This window comes from Falco naumanni, chromosome 14 (assembly GCF_017639655.2).
Source record: "Falco naumanni isolate bFalNau1 chromosome 14, bFalNau1.pat, whole genome shotgun sequence".
Classification (NCBI taxonomy): domain Eukaryota; kingdom Metazoa; phylum Chordata; class Aves; order Falconiformes; family Falconidae; genus Falco; species Falco naumanni.
The window spans coordinates 7,774,694-7,791,580 of NC_054067.1; the positions used below are offsets into that span (position 1 = coordinate 7,774,694).

At 42.4% G+C, this 16,887-nt stretch overlaps 1 protein-coding gene across 8 annotated transcripts in view; it reads left to right on the plus strand.

Moving 5' to 3' along the window:
- The first annotated feature begins 588 nt into the window (after window positions 1–588).
- The window catches only part of KIAA1210 (KIAA1210 ortholog), a 46,013-nt gene continuing 29,714 nt past the window's right edge, over window positions 589–16,887 (plus strand). For 3 of the 8 annotated variants that reach the window (XM_040614784.1, XM_040614787.1, XM_040614791.1), the window contains exon 1: window positions 589–792. In XM_040614784.1, coding sequence (XP_040470718.1) covers window positions 731–792 — 62 coding nt within the window. In that variant the 5' untranslated portion in view covers window positions 589–730. Of the gene's footprint in view, window positions 793–1,695; window positions 1,784–9,357; window positions 9,521–16,152; window positions 16,696–16,887 lie in introns of those variants that run through there. The other 5 variants (XM_040614785.1, XM_040614788.1, XM_040614790.1 and 2 more) reach the window with 5 other exon arrangements.

The window sequence follows — 16,887 nt, forward strand, 5'->3', positions numbered from 1 at the left end:
AAACCATAGCCATTTTCCTCCTTCCAGACCCAGTGAGGGTCTCCTTTAGTTGCGGTAGTAACAATGTTAGTGTACTGTCAGAGGGCATCACCAGGCAGTATTTTTCTCGTATGGGTGTGCTGGCTACTTTAAAGCCCAGAGCTTTTTGCCTGACCTTGCAATATTGCATGGATATATTTATTTATTTATTTTTCTTCTGTTAATGTGCAGAATAGCTTGTTAGAATAGATTGTGATTTACAGTGAGATGGGATAATGCCTGTTCTGGAAGGTCCCATGCACCCCTTATGTGCTGGAAATGATTACGGGTTTTAGTGGTTATTTCAAAGATGTTGCAAGTATTTTCTGTAGCCTTTCTCTGCCTAAAAAATAACAATAAAAATTAATCTCCTCAGGGCTTCTTCACATCCTAATTACAACCAAGCCTCTCATTAGTCCCACAGGGAGACAGAATCAAATGCCATATGGTATTTTACACTTAGGATGCTGTGCTTACCAAGAGCTGGAAGGAGACAGGAAAAGGGGGAGTTAACAATTCATAACCATGTATGGAACAGGCACAGCCCTCCTTGGACCCAGTTCAGCAGAGTCTGAGGGCCTCAGATCAGGAACTTTATCTGGCTAGTAATTGCATCGGCATGCTGGCTTTCTTGTGTGCGTGTGTGGGCATTTGGTGAGCAGGATACGAAGCAGAATCTTTGTGCTGGCATCCACACACAAGGATGAATTAAATGCACACATGCCTCCCGGGAAGGACCATGGCTGGATTCTACGGTTGCCTGAAAAGTAAAAAGTAAGTGCCATGCTAAGCCCTCCCCTCCACCTTTCCAAACTGAGCTGAGGCTAGTGGGTACTTTGAAATTCTGTCTTTGTTGTATTTTAGCAGCAGCACTGAAAAAAATGCTTATACCTTGAGACTGAAGTACCATTCTGAGTACAAAAGTGTGAAAAATCATTCCTGCCTGAAATACCAAATTGGTCAAAATTGGTCATGTTTTTTTTCTTCAGAGGTATAAACATGAAATGCTGAAAAAGGAGTTAAGAATCTTTTCCTCTCTAATTATAACAAGAAGGAAAATGTCGTCTTCTTTATTGATTAGCTATATTGTTTATTTATTAACACATAAAAATGAGAAATACAGAAATGCACACTGGCTTTTAAAAAATGTTCATTTAGAATCTGGCAGTAAATGCTCTTTGAGAACTTGATGTGCTCAGTTTTTATATAAGGAACCTGAGGTTTGATTCTGTAATTGCTCCCCGTTGAGAGATTTGGTTGTATTTAAAGGAAATATTTTTTTATTGCTTCACTGACATAATTCTGTTGGAGCAGACTGTAAAGGTAGAAGAGGATGCAACAATGCATGTTAGTATTTGTGCTTTAAACCACCATGAAGATACATTCTAGTTTTCTTTTGACATTGTCCCTGCTAAAGAATGGAACAAAATTTTCTGTTGCAAAAACTGAACAGTGGTTTTTCATCATGTTTTGCTTTAGCAGACTGTAGAGGGCTCTATTCTTGCACACAGTATGAGATTACAGAAAGTGAAAATGCACAGTGAAAGGCAAGCAAAGTTGTATCTCAAGGCTTAAGATGTGAATGCTGATAGCTAAATGTATGGGTAAGTCCTATTTAGCAGAGGGAAAAATTAGTAGTTCAAAGATTCACTCTTTCTCCTTGCCTCTCTCCTAAAGGTTGTATCCCTCATACCAACAGTTTGTCTCACATTATGCTAGTGGAAGCAGGCGTTTTCAAAGGCACATCAATCTTGTTGGATTTCAGGTAGCATTTCCATCCCATATTGACTTTTGTCTTCCTTTGAAATTTGTAACAGTGTCTATGAGAAGGAATTAATATTTGGAGAGTAAGTCTGCCTTAGATAAAGGGGAAGAATGCAATCAGAACTAGCAAAAGGGCTAAGAGTGAGTCCTGATGAAGGTAGGAGGATTGACACTTGAAAGAAAAATCAATTTACATTGTTTGTTTTATGCTAAGTTGTTTTTCCCCCAAACCCTCCAGCATCTAATGAAGTTAAAACAAACTTGGAGGTCTGAGAGAGGCTATAAAGGCCGGGTGGGTGAAGCTTTTTTCATGTGGCATACAATCTCTTCTTTACTGGTGGATCTCCACCTGATCTGTGGGGAATAGGGTTTTTTTTCATCAACAAATTCTTCTTTCTTGTTACTCTTCAGTTATGTCTTTACACTTGATATGTGTATAGATTGTATTCCTTGATCTGTTCTTTCAGCCCTGTGATGTGTTCCCAAGTGGATTAGTGCAACTATTAATACTCTGCAGTCTTTACAAATTTTATATGCTGCTTTGGCTGTGATTATTGGCAGTTAAAATGAATCTAAGACACCAATTGCAGTAACAGTGAAGTTTTTAGCCTGAAATTAATTTTGGATTAAATTTAGTTGGAGTTTGACATGAAGTGTTTGTCCTTCTGGACAAATGGGTCACTGGAATAGCTTTCCTAAATCCTCACATGGTCATTTGACCTGTAGGAGTTACTTTGCTTTCTGAATGAAAGCTGTTTTGGAATGAAATTACTTTTATGTTTTAAACAATTGGCTTGGGTGCCAGTAGTGATTTAGACAAAGCAATGTAGAGCTCAGTGAAGGCCATAAAACCTGCCACTGATGCTGAGAAAGAGGGGGTCCATCCAGGGCTTTATGCTGCTGGGTCTGGCTAACGCACTTGGGCTGTTTTAAAAGCTGCTTTGGGTAGTGCTCTGCTGTGTTGCTGTCACATTTACTTTCACTCCCCCACATTTTTCAAGGGGAAGCAAAGGCTCTGTCTTGATACATGGATAATGTATGGCTGAATCTGATCTTTGTGCAGAATCTCCTGTCTCTGTGCTTTGTTAATGTTCTTTTATGAGATGTCACAAAAAAAAAATAATGCCCAAAGGTATCCACCAGGTAATTCTTCATCACAGCCCCAATCTCGGCTGCTATTCCACTGAAATGAAAGTTGTAGATTGCTTTCATATTTCTCTTTGACCAGCATCTGGATTCTGAATAATCTTAAATTGTTATTCTACTATGTTTATAGCTCATCATCCTTGTTGCAAAGTTTTGTTGTGCTTCATCCTAGTATGGTGCCAGAAATAAATATTAGACCTGGACAGATATGATGAAGTTTTCTAAAGTCTGTGGAGGGATCTTTTTATACATTGCTCAATTTTTGGTACTAGCCAAATATATAGTTATGAGCTGAAAATGTGGTTGCTTGAATAGTAAGGTTCACTGATGGTCAACACAAACTGCCAATTTCCAAAGACAAATATAGTATGCTAGAAGCTATATAAAATATTTGGCTGAAGGCTTTGCATGCCAGCTCAGAACTGGTTTCTGTAGCAGACTATAAGGAAATGTATTTAACTGTTCTGTACTTAATGTGGTCACTCAGGGCTTCATGGTGCCTTTCATGAGCAATCCCAGAATTATGGACATATTTCAGTTTGAATGTCTTTGCTATGCCAAGCTCTGCACTTCCAGTGGGATACTGTGTTCTTTTCTTATAGTCCGAAATGATCAGAAAATTTTGATGTGCACTCTTGTCCTGCAAAGAGGTTCAGCATCTGAGTAAACTGAGTTGAGCAAGGGATGCATCAGTGTAATTTTCAATACATTTTTGGATTGTTTGAGATGGAAGTCATTGCACATGTGGAATGATGTTATGACCATGAAATTGAGTAAAATATGTTTTCTGGATTAGGTGCTGTTTCTGTGTTGCTGTAGCTTGCATTGTTGCCTGTTCAGATGAGCATCAGGAAGTGGTTTTGGTGTTTACTGGGATTATTGCAAAGATGGTATAGTGCTGTCCACATGATGGATAACTAAGTAGGCTCAGATGTCTGTTCACTGCTTCCCACACCTTCACCCCAAGCCCTCTTGTTGGAGAGGCTTGTAGAGGACAGTGGAAGGAGTGCCAGAAGTCCCTTGGTCCTTGGTGCGTAATACGCTTTTTACAGCTGTTATATATGTGTGGAGTCCTTAGAGCCTTTGGTTCCCCCTCCACAGCAAGCAGCTGCTGTTTTAGCTTGGACACTAGCAAGTGGATTGGAAGTGTTTTAAAGCTCCACCAACTGCTATCAAAGTAGCAACTTGGCACTGTGAGTAATAGGGCAGTTTAAAACGCTTGGCTCTTCTCTGTCAGCAGCTCGTTTGCCTCCTGTGGCCTCTCTCACTTTTTGGAGGCATGTCATCACCATGGGGTCTAAGTAGCTATGTTTATTGACTGTCCACAGTACATGACACTGCTCTTTGGCACACTTTTAGATATGGAGCATCTCTCCAGGACTCACAGGTTGTTTAAAGTGAGATGCTGAGTTCCCTGGCTATCCCTGCCTGTGGCATCCTCCACATACCTGGGCTTGGCTTGGCTCAGCAGCGGTCCATAGGCTCAGTGGGGCTGGCAGCTGTCAGGAGGCCGTGTGGCTTCCATGTTGGTGCATGCTGCCTGGAAGCTGTGGCAGAGCTAGTGCTGTGGTCCCATGGTGATCTAGGGTGTCTGCCTGTGTGGCCAGTGAATTCTGGTGAGGTGAAATTCTTCACATGAACACTTTGGAATTCTGAAATGTGTTTGTGTACCTGTCTTTACACCACTTGAACACAATATTTCCCAGGGAGGGCAAGAATTACTCATTTTCAGTTTTTCCACATTTTTTTTTATTGAGATGAAAACATCTGAGGATGAAAGGTGCTTCCTGCCCAGCAAAGCTAGTTCATCAGTGCACCTGGATCTACACAGGGGTGACAATACTGGGTATCAAGAAATAGGTGCAAGAAGCACAGCATTGGACAGAAGTGCTGTGCTTTTGTAGAAAGCGGAGAGCTCTCCCAGCTGGGGCCAAGTCAGAGAGGGTGAGCTGAGGTGGAAGGAATCCTTGGACATTGGGAGTCTTTCAGTGGAATCTTTGAATATGCAACCTATGAACATGTTCCTGTACATGGCAATTATACAGAGCATTTGGACATTTGTGAGTATTTTGTCTTCAGCCCACAGGAATTGTTCATTACAATGCCTGGTATTAAATGTTTGGAGGCTTAAGTGCTGTTTTCTTACTTAAGAATAGTAGAGAGGGTGAACAAAAGCAGTCAGGAGGTAGCAGAGCCATGACACTGCAAGCATTTGAGCACAATTAGTACAATAGTGCTGTATTATTAACAAAAAGATCAACTATTTCTCTTTGTTGATTCATTCCATTTGATTCACCTCTGTGCAAGAAGCTCAGTTCTGGCTTAATACACCAGTGAGTCACTCCGCGCCTCCCAGTCCTCGTTCTGTTCGTGCTTCTCCCTGGACGGTGTTTGTTTTAGCAGCCACCGTGATGCAGCGCGTTTGCTGTCTGTAGGCAGAAGAATTCCGACCAGGCATGCCAGTTTGCTTTCAGCAGAACATCCCTTTCCCTATCACTAAGGTGCTGAGTATTTGGCAGATGTGCACCTCTAATGCTGCCTGTCCTACTTCTCTTGCAGTGGAGCAGAAACTTCTTGGTTTGGGACAATCTGCCGAGTGTGATTCTCACTTTTCTGCACCATTTGGCAGGGTTTTTGTCTACATTATTTTGCCAGACTGAGCAATGAAAACATCTTGTCATAACTTTGCCTTGTGTTCTCTTCTTATACAAAAACTTCTGCTGCTCAAAGTGTCTAGCTTGTACCTTTACAGCCAACTGGAAACATGAATTTGTCATTTCCTCCTTGTACAGAGGTCTAGAAAGTTTAATAGCCGTGTTGCGAAGGCCTAGAATTGGCTTTAGAAGCTGAAATCTGTCTATAGATAAGTGAGACAAAAATGTAGTAGGTCCAAGCTGTACTTCCAGTAGATAATTACCTGAGCTGGTGTAGGGCAGCTAGAGCTGATTACTAGCCAAACTTAGGAAAATCTGAGATGTCTGTCTGTGGGGAAATCAAGAAAATCCCAAGGTAATTCCAAGGTTGATTCCCCCCCGTAATTTCTCCTAAAGGTTGCTGCTATAAGAAAACAGTTGAGCAGGAGGTGCTGTGCTCTAACATGATCCAAACGTACAGTTCTGCATTAAATCTGTTGTAGTTTCAAGGTTGGTGAAAATATGATGGATTAAGGTGTTTTAAACAGTATTTTGAATACAGCAAATAATAACTGCAAACTTTTTGATTTTTTTTTAAATCTTGTTATATTATTCATAATAATTTTTATCAAGATGGCAGGTGGCCCTCCAAGACTCCATTGTGGGAGTCACTGTTTAAACAAACAAACAAACAAAGTCAACCAGTTCATATCCCGTCTGAGTTTGCTTGCAGATGCTGAGCTGTCACTGTTCATCACTGCGTTAACAGTCAGGGTTGTCCTAACAGCTCAACATTTCCAACACAACGTGCATGAGAAAGCTGAGAACTGGGCCACATACATCATTATTCATTTTTTAACTGTGTCATTATACCGGTGTGTTGCTGCTGCATTCATATAGGTACAAGGTATTCTGTGGTCTATCGTACCCTGCCACCATGCTATAGCTTATTGGTACCTTTGTGACTGTTGTGGTTTAACCGCAGCCAGCAGCTAAGTCCCATGCAGCTGCTTGCTCCATCCACTTGTTGGGATGGGGGAAAGAATCAGAAGATTAAAAGTGGGAAAACTCATGGACTGAGATAAAGACGGTTTAACAGGTAAAGCCAGACCACGCACACAAGCAAAGCAGCCCAAGGCGTTCATCCAGCACCTGCCATGGGCAGGCGGTGCTCAGCCATCCCCAGGACGGCCGGGCTCCAGCACGCGTGACGGTGCCTGGGGAAGGCAAACGCCATCGCTGCAAACGTCCCCACATTCCTCCTCCTCCCCCAGCTTTATACGCTGAGCGTGACGCCATACGGTGTGGGACATCTCCTGGGTCAGCTGGGGTCACCTGCCCCGGCTGTGCCCCCTCCCAGCTCCTTGTGCCCCCCAGCCCACTGGCTGGCTCTGTGCCAGCCCCGCTCAGCAATAGCGAAGACACCCCTGTGTCAGCAGCGCTGTTCCAGCACAAATCCAAAATGTAGATCCATACTAGTTACTGTGAAGAAAATGAACCCTGTCCCAGCCCAAATCAGTACACTGTTAGAGGGGATTGTAGCCCTCTCCACTGGAGCAGGGTAACTTGACTGTGCAGACAAAGCTGCCTGATTATGCTTTTTAACCATCTAGCCAGAGCTAAGGCAGCATTCCAGCTTCAGATTTTTGTGGTGCTTGTTTCTTTTGGCCTCTGAGTTTCAAGAATCTGGTGCTAATTAGTGAACTACATTTGACTTTTATTCATGATGAATTCATTTATGCTTATTCATTCTCAAAAATATGTTAACTGTGTGCTTTTGCCAGGGCTTGTAAGTATTGCTCATCTAACAACATGGTTCTGATCCACACAGTAGTTCGGATACAAATGGCATGTATTTGAATGCTCTAGCTCAGAGTTATGATGCAGACATCATGTTAATCATCAAGCTGTCTGTGCACATGGGAAAATACAGATCTGACAGAGGTGCAGAGGAGTTGTTTGCTAGTTCACTCTCGCAGTCAAACTGCTTTCCATCATCTCCGTTTAGTGAAAAGAATGTTCCAGAAGTGGAAACTTCATTGCTTTCCTTCAAAAAAAGCAGATTGTCTTATTGCTTCCTTTCTTGTAGCCTTGGCCTGTGAAGACCTTATAGAATGTCTGTTCACATCTGATTCCCCCCGCCACTGCCTACTTGTCAGTACCCCATCTTGCAGTTCTTGCTTTTTTGTCACCCGCCTGGGTTTTTCTACTGTCATGCAACCTCTCTGCTGCCTGATGCTACCGTATCACCTTCTTCAAAACACAGTTGAATACAGCTTGATACTTCATTGGTGCAAAACAGCATTAGCTCAGATAATCTTATTTAATATGATCCTATTTTAGAGAGGTATTTGTGTCTGGAATCCTGGAGAAGCAGGATCCCTTTTTTGTGGTTGCTCATACTAAAGAGGAAAGTCAGTAGATGCCCTTGGGACAGGAATGGCTCAGAAGCTGCTTTAAGCACATGTGTTACCTCCCTTGGTTCTAACAGTTCTCCATGTGCTTCAAGACCAAGTGTACTTCAGAAGCTGCCTAACTTGAGGCTTCAGAGAGAGAAGAGCAGGGACAGCAGGAGGTTTCCTTTACAGCAAAAAAAGGGAGACCCCCAAAGTTCACACATAGCTGCAGAAGAGTTCCTTCTACAAGGCTAGAAGCTGCCCCAGACCTTCCTTGATCAGGAGCCAAAATGGGGTCTGAATTCCAGAAATACCCGCAGGCAGTGGGAACTCAGGGGGTTTAGCCAGCCAGACACAGTATGTTTCAACATAGGAAGGAGCTGGCTTTGTTTTTATTTTTGTGTGTGTGCAGGCAGTAGATGTTGCCCCAACTAGGTTTTGGGACTTCACATGAAGAGAGATTTCCTGAGCTTCCTGCCAAAGGCAGCCTCTGAGACCACAAAGCCTGTGTTTTATTTGCTTTCTTGTAGCCAAAAGATGGCTCACTGTTTTTATGACAGTTTGATCTTCAGAGTGAAAATTTGTAACACAGTTCACCCTGGAAATTTCTGTTAGCCTCTCCTTTTTTTCAGTGTACTTTGAATTCTTGGGCATTAAATACCTATACTATCTCCTCTTGGTAGAAATGTGTCCTGGGAATTTTGATCTGTCTGAAAGTTTGGGGTTTTTTTCCCCCATCCTTAAGCTGCTTTTTAACCCACAAATTGAGGGATAAGTGACTGTTTTGGAAAAACCTTAAAAAAAAGAAAGATTTAAACATAGTCTTAAGTCCCATGTTTCGGTTCTGGCATTCAGTTCACTATTGTTTCAGCCTCATTTCCCCTGCAATATTCAAACAGCTTAATTTGGTAAAAATGCCTCCAGACTCTTTCTTTCAGGCCCAGGATGAAATGATTCTTCATATACTGTGAGAATTAGGTCTTGGAAATCAGTGTGAGACTCAAATACAGGGGTATGGCAGATATGCATGCTACTCCTGCGAAATTTTATGGTTTTTGTTATTCATCTTTTTGTTAGCAGTGTCAGTGGGTATGATTCCAGCATGCTGGTCTCCCATAGTGGAGGTAGTGCTTAACTTCCCCATAGGGCTTGTAAGCTTTCCAGGCATTCAGTGTGACCATCTCGATTCCACAGGTAAAGAAACTCAAAGCTGAGTGATAAATAACTTGGCTACTGCTGTCAATCCAGTAATTTGCCCTTTTATCCAGCGGTAGAGCCAGGAAAATCAGCCAATTCTCCCAAGTCCCAGCCCAGTAGTCTCCATCTGCTAGGATATGTTTAAAAGATGAGCTCTGTCTTAGAGATTTTACTGTTTAAACTAATAATTGTCACCTTCACAGTTTGCAGATATTGGCAATTTCCATGGAGTTTTCTCAGACATGCAGTTTTTCAAGCCCCTGTAGAGCATGTTGAAGCCGGCTGACGGTAAACTCCTTTCCTTAGCTACCTTTTGCTGATCCCCGTGAAGCAGCCCGTGGACTCCCAGGGCTCTGCACACCACAGGTCAGATATCAGTCATCTAACTTTATGTTGGGAGGCCACAGGTGGAGCAAAATTAATTAGGAATTTGGAGAGGGGGTAAAAAGCACATGCACAAGCTAGAAAACAGTGGCCAAATATGCCCACCACCCAGGTCTGGGATGGAAAATTATGTGCATTTGTTGAATTAGCCACATGGAGAGGCAGAGACAGTAAGCTTTACTTTTATTTCCATTCTTAACTCTCTGACATCTTGACTCTGCCAGCATGAGGCATGCCTGCTGTTTAGTGATAGTGGCTTGATGTTTCCTGTTGCTTTGCTCTTTGAAACTGTTTCCAAAGGCAGTAACACTGGGTGTAGCTCCCAAACTGGCAAAGGCAGCCTTTGGTTATATCCTTAATTTTTAAATGTATGTTCCCCCTCCCTCCCAACTACTCGAAATGCATCCGTGTCAAGTAGATCTTAAGAGTGTCTCTTACTGTTGGCATGGTACTAGCTCTTTAGCACAGTTGCTGGATGACTACTGCTGCTTTTCCATCTTTTTAGGAAGAGTGGAAGAAGATCCCCATTCCAGCTGTTTCCTGAATTTCCCCAGTGTGGTAGTGTGAAGAAAAAGAATTACTACACGGGAAAAGCACTGACTTATTCCTATGCTAATGCCAAATGGTGCAATTCAGCTGGGTCATTTAATGTACATTCCTTAAAAATAGAGGCAGTCTGGGCCCAAAATACTGGCTGAGCTCTTGCGTGTGCTTAGATGATGACCATGTTAGTGCCAGTCTTGGTCTGAGCAAAGTTCTGTCACATTTCTCCTGATCGGTGCAGATTAGAAAATACACTGGAAAAACTATGTGATAAATTATTATCAGGGACGGGCTATTCAGAAACATTTTGTTTAGATTTTGGCAAACAGGTAGATATTTGCTCTGTTGTCTGGGCAGATAGAAACTTGCAGTGGGGATCCTTGCACTGACAGTAACTACACAAGGTCATGCTAATAAGCACTGCAGAGTGATTAGGTGTACAAGGGCAGCTTGAAGTGGCATGTCCAAAACAGGTTGATCTATCTGGCCTGGGTGCCAAGCGTTGCAAAGCTATAGGAGTTTCAACTTCAGTTTGGTATCTTGAGCTCAGTACAAACTAACAGCTGCTCTGCTGCTGGTACCTGCTGCAGGTTTAAGGTGACACAGGCCTGCGTGTGCACGCTGCAGTTGTGTTCCCACGTGCAGGGTGACCGTTCTGCAGTGATGTAGCAAATGGCACGACTGCTGAGAGGGAGTGGAGACCAGGCAGCGTGCAGGGGACAGAGGCATTTACTCTCCCAGTTCCTGGACTGGTAACAGAGCGCATTTCCACTTTTTTTCTGTAGTAGCTTATGAATGTTTTTGTCTCATTTGCCCTTCCCCCTGCTTATCCTTTTGGCTTCTCACACAATTACAGACTGAGCCTGTGTGACTGTATGAAAGGCATTTCCTCCTGTTACTTTTTTTTTTTAGTCAGCTTCAGCCCACCAGCTGCTTTCCATTAGTGTTACACACACACTCACTAGGAGAGCAGCACATAATGCTTCAGGCACTGCTGAATAGCAGAAATCCTTCAGAACTGCTGTCAGACAGAGGCTTCTCAAAGCAGATTGTAGGTTAAAAGAGTTCAGCACATTGGGGCCTGTCTTCTGACAAGCCTTCTCAGAGAAGCCAAGGTGTGGGGACAGAGGGCAGTGAGGGGGTGTTGGCTGAAGGCAAAGTGTGAAAGCTGTGAATGGATCTCTTTAAGTGAATGGTTGTTTGCTCTGGATATCTCCTCAAGGGTAGGAGGTGAATGCTGCCTGTTGCTGTGGGTAATTATGACCCCCTGGTCATAACTTATCCTGGGAGAGTATTCTATTGATATTAAATATTATCTAGGTGCTTATCCAGACTTCCTGATCACTACTATTACTGTATCATTGATAATCCTTGGAAAAGGACCTTACACTTTCTTAAACTCTCCCTCCTGTGAAAATGACAAGAGCAATATTCAGTAACAAGGTAAACTCTTCCCCTCACTGTTATCAATGGAGGCAGTAGCAAGAGTCCTAATGTAAACTGCTGTTTGTGCTGTTCTCTTGTGCTTACCTAAAACAGCCACGGTCTGGCTAGGGACATACCAGCTAGGAGCTGGTAAAAAAAGCTGGGAATTTCATCCTAGAAACACTACAGTATACAAGAGTACAATGGGATCAGCTGTGCAAGGTCAGATCCCAGTTCCTGCTGTCATGTTGGGTCATACGCTGTTTCAGCAAAGGTGTGTGGGGATCCCACGCTATTCAGCATGTTCCCTGAACCTGGACCTGGAAGTGCAGTTCGCTCTGCTCATTGCATGGAGGGCAAAGGGCTTCTATTGAGCTTCTGATATGCTCAAGGGATGTGAAAATGAGATAGGAATCTTGCTGGCTCTGCTGCTGCTTTATGACTGACTGAAATCCTGTTCCATGGAGTAGCAGAGGGTAAACTTTACTTCACTTAAGTGTCATTGGATTAATGAGTTCATTGATAGTTAGCTTTGTAGGGTTCCTTGAGAACAAAGCCATCAGCCACATTTTGTCAGAACAAAGTCCTCTAATGTGCTTTAGTAAGTCTGAGTGAAAATTTAACCTGTCAGTCACCTTTTTGCTACGGAACGTAATCTGAATACTAGACCATCCTGCATTCTGTGTCTCTTTGAAACTCGGTGCTGAGAAGAAACAGAGAGGGGCTTTCTCTGAGGTCCTGCTGTAGCTTGAAATGTGTTCTGGGGGGAGGCTGGCTGCAGGGTGGTGGCCTAGAGAACCAGATGAAGGGAGTGTATTTCCCAGTGATGATCCATCTTGCTGTGCAAAGTGTGTGTTCTGAAATGTGGAGCATAAGCTTGATTTCAAATAATTTTTGTAGCGTGAAGGAAATTGGTCTTTAAAAGCTCCAGGCAAAAATTTCACCTCTTTCTCTTGGCTGCTTGCCATTGTCTATCTTCTGTAGGCTATAAAGATGCTAACTGAATCCAGTACTTTATATTCTTGAGTCTTTATTTCCTCAAGCATTTATTGGGTAGGAAAGAGGCTGTTCAGGATTCAACATCTCCTTTGATCTCTCTATCATAAGGCCTTCCGGAATGCTTATACAGAAGCATGGGACTAAAGCTGAAGAAACACTAAAGGTGGGGTAGGAGCTTGCTTGCTGTGCAGTCTCCAAGTGTTCTGCTCCACTGGAGAGACAGCAAGGAGGCTGTGTCCTGTTTCTGAGACTGAGCAGAAAGCGTCTGTCTTGGGCCTTTGTTAAATGCAGGAGACTTGAGGACTGTACAGTGTTAACTTCCCAGGAGTCCTTAAATACACAAACCAAGCAGTGAAAGGGAATTGTCTTTTCTTCTTTTAGCTTCCCCACCCCACCCCAATGTAGGTAGTCAGTAATGTACTCATCTGGGAAGAGGGAATGGTCAGAACACCACCCTGGGACTTTATTTCTTTTTCCCTGTTACTGCCCTCCCATAGAGCACTCCAAATATCTGGCCAGTTGCCCCATTTGTAGCAGGGAGACAGGAATTTTTCTCCTGTTCCTGGAGATTCTTTTTTTTCTCTTAAGACTCATTAGTTCCTTTAATGAGTTGAAGAGCCTCAAGTGAATGCAACACAGCAGGGTTATTAATAGAAGTTTTGTATGGGATAGCAGGGAGCCTAGATCTAAACCATCAAACCATGTGAAGGTAGTGGTGATTGCTAAGTAGGTCCTGTTGCCTGCTTTGAAAGTAAAGCAAGCCCTGCAATTTTGCAGGAGGTTTGGTTTTTTTTTTTTTGCTTTAAAATACACCCTCGCAATGCAAATAAAGTCTAGTAATACCAGATTTTTTGTTGTGATTGCATCTGTATAGGAAGCCACTTCACAGTTTGCAAGTTAATTCATTGGGTTGTAGATATAATGCCCCAGTCCATCACCCTGTGCAAGGAGAGATGAACACCATGTAGTCAGTCCTTGCTGCCCTCAGTAAGCTTTCGGTCATTTCCATGGCCTTATGCAGGAATTGCTGCAGTAGCCTTACTGGGCATGGCCAGGCCTGGCTTTTAGGGTGTCTAGGAGAGACTCAGCATCTTGTGGCCTGTGCACATGCAGGGATTGTGAATCCTGTTGGAGAGAGGATAAGAACATGATTAAAAAAGTTGTAGACTGGAGAAATGTGCCCACTGTTCCACTTCTAGTGGTAATCAAACGGTAGCTGGTACTTGACAACTCTACTCCCTTGGCCAGCCGTAGATATCAGCCTGTCGCTGCTCTGCCTTGACTGTTCCCCCATGAGGGGAGTCTCCTTCCCCCCCTGTGAGCTCCTTCTCCCAGCTGTCCTCTAGCATCTCCTAGCCTGAAGAGTATCAGAAATACTGCTCTAAAAGGCCATTTATTTAACCTGATATTTTTATCACTAGAAATCAATATGCATATGGTATTTGTTTAAAATTTTGTCTCTAATGGCATAATGCTCTGGGAAAGCTTGCAGGGTGCACAGGATTCATACAGTTGATTGAACTGAACATACATGGTATTGATAGATCCTGATGCCGCGTCTGCCAGCTGTCGTTAAGGCCTGGAAGTGGTGAATGTCTGAAGATTCGATCAGTTAATGCCTGTGCACTCACATGTATTTGTATTGATGGAGTTTTGTCCTCTTTTTCTCCATTATATTGATCCTCAGGCTAGGGTTTTTTGCTCAGAACATTTCCTATCTGTTCTCTGTAAAGTACAACTCACTGTCACCAGAAATAGAAGTCTAAGTGTCGACTAATTGCTAACTTTCCTTTGGGTGTGTCATCGAGCTTTTAATGATGGAACTTACACTTTGCTGTACATATATATATGTATTTTTTTTTCTTGTCGCTTAAATACTTGCTAACTTAAAGCTTGTAAAAATCTGTGATTTCCCCTCACCTCAAGTCACTCTTCAGGTCACTGGAAAAAGATGATCCTGTGATGAGGTATACAAAGGCACCAAACCATTAGGTCCTAAATGGGGCACATTTGCAAACAACCAATGCACCCTTGCAATTGACACTTGACCTCCATATGCCCCAGAGAACTCAGCTATAAAATTGAGTTAATGCTGGAGCTGATTTAACTGTGAAGAGACTGCCTCGGAGCTGAACTGCTTTGCAATTATAGTTCTACTTGTATAAAAGATATACCAATTGGAAATAAATGTTTCCAGTTATAATAAACACAGCAGTCAAAATATCTCCAAAGGCTGGAAGGATTTGGAGTGAACGGCTGAGATGACTGAGTAATTTAAATAAATGTAGAGCTGGTGAAAGAAAAGCTGGATCTGAAAGCAGCATTTTCTCTTGCTTTGATTTTATTGAAGATGGGTAAAGCAGAAGTTAGAGGTCTAAATGAACCAGATGTCAGGCCCACTCACATTCTGTGAAAATAAGCTCATCTCTGGGGATTTGCCAGTTTGTCCTTGGAAATTTTTTGAGTGCTTTCTTGATGTTTTATTTCAAATGCATTTCCCTTTCCCTCAAGAAAAATCTAACATAATCAATATGCATGGTCTATAAAGTTGAGGAGGAAAATGGGAAAAAAATTCTTTTTAATACAGAGAATCTATGAGACAGTCTGCTGATGACCACTTTAATCAAAATATGCAGAAAATGCAGACATTTGCGTGGATAGTTGATGAGACACAGGGGAAAAAAGGAAGAAGAGTTGAACGGTTATGATCATCCAAAAGGGAGAATCTTAAAAGTCTTATTTTTTTTGTTCCTTCTCAATACTGTCTAACATGTTTCAAACATGTTTCAACATGAGGATGTTTCAAAAACATCCTCAGTGCTTCTTACTTGGAAAAGGTGTAATTGGTCCTGGTTGCTGCAATGACTTTTTCATTGATTTTAGCAGGTTGGGATGAGATTGCTTGGAACTACAGTGTGTTAATGCTCTCCTGTCTTCACTGCTCACAGATGATCCGTTCCAAACCAGAAGAAAACTGCAGTCTGTAGTCTGTCTCCTCCATTTCTGCTACAGTACAGCAGCATGGCAGTTTGTGTATCTGTGTCTAGCACAGGGAAAGCTTACTTTGAGGTCTGTTTCTTTTTTTTTGCAGGAGCCCTGCTTCTTTTACCTCTGTGGTCTGTGTGCCATCTGTGTCCCACCTCCCACCTACCCCCCCCCCCCCCCCTTTTTTTTTCTTTTTTGACAGTCCTATCACCTCTGCCTCTGATTTTGTGCACCTTATCTTTTCAGGTTAACTGAGGATGTGGGCTTGTAGGAAAGTTCCAGTGCTTTTGGGCATGACAGATTATAGAATGTGTGGGTGATACAGAATAAATAGAATAGTTTACTGATTTGTCAAATTAGTATAGAATCATAATCTTGCTTGCTGTTGAGGTACTTAATTTGGCAGTTATACTGCCAAATTATACCATTTTGATGTGGAACATTGTTAGATGAGCTCTATGCAGAAAAGGGAGCAGGATTTGTTTCTGGGTATTTTCATTTATTTGTAAAGATTTCTTACTCTTTAACTCCTGACACAGTACATTGGAACTGCTAACTATGTAAATGTATCACCTAGATATCTTCCATAACAAAGGACAATATTTATGAGCTGACCTGCTAAACTGTCACATTTCTATTGTTGCTTGACATCTGTACTATAACTCTTGTGGTCTGCTGCTTAGTTCCTTTGTGTCTAACAGACACCCGTTTAAGAGTCTTGGAAAATACATAGTGGAGCCAGTTAACATTGAATGATCTTAAAACTAGGCTGAACTTTTGTTTTCATCAGGGAGGAAGATGATGCCATCAGCTAATTTGGTTGATCAATAGCCCTGCTTGCGATAGGGTTTCAAAGCTTGTGGCTAAAAGCTGATTGCACTGAATCCAAAATAAATTTGATCTATTGGTTTCCACAAATGTAGCATAGCCCAGGATGATGCTTCAGTGCTGAAGCTTAACTAATTTTAATAACGCTGACAGACTAGCCTGGTGCCTGCTGTGAGGACACTGTAATACATGAACCCTCAGCAGCAGAGCACTTAAGATGTTTTTTTACAGTAGCATGGAGCTGTCACTCTCTAGAAAAGAGAAATCATAAATGTTCATTATTCTGAAGCTGGGAAGCTTTAGAGTCTTTGCTGAGCAAGTTTAATGACATCTTTCATTAATGCAAACTTTGATCCTGGTTTACTAAAAAGAGAGAGGTACTGGCAAGAAATTAGAGGGTTTGTTAGTTTTGGCTGGAGAAATAGGTGTTACTGAAAAATGAGGAAAAGCTTCGTGGCTGAAGTGCAAAAAAGTGTGCAAGCCATATTTCTGATAAGCATTTGAGTATGCAGTTTCAGAAAGGAACCAGCCATGTTCTTTCTTCATGTTGGGTGGGACCATATTCTGCT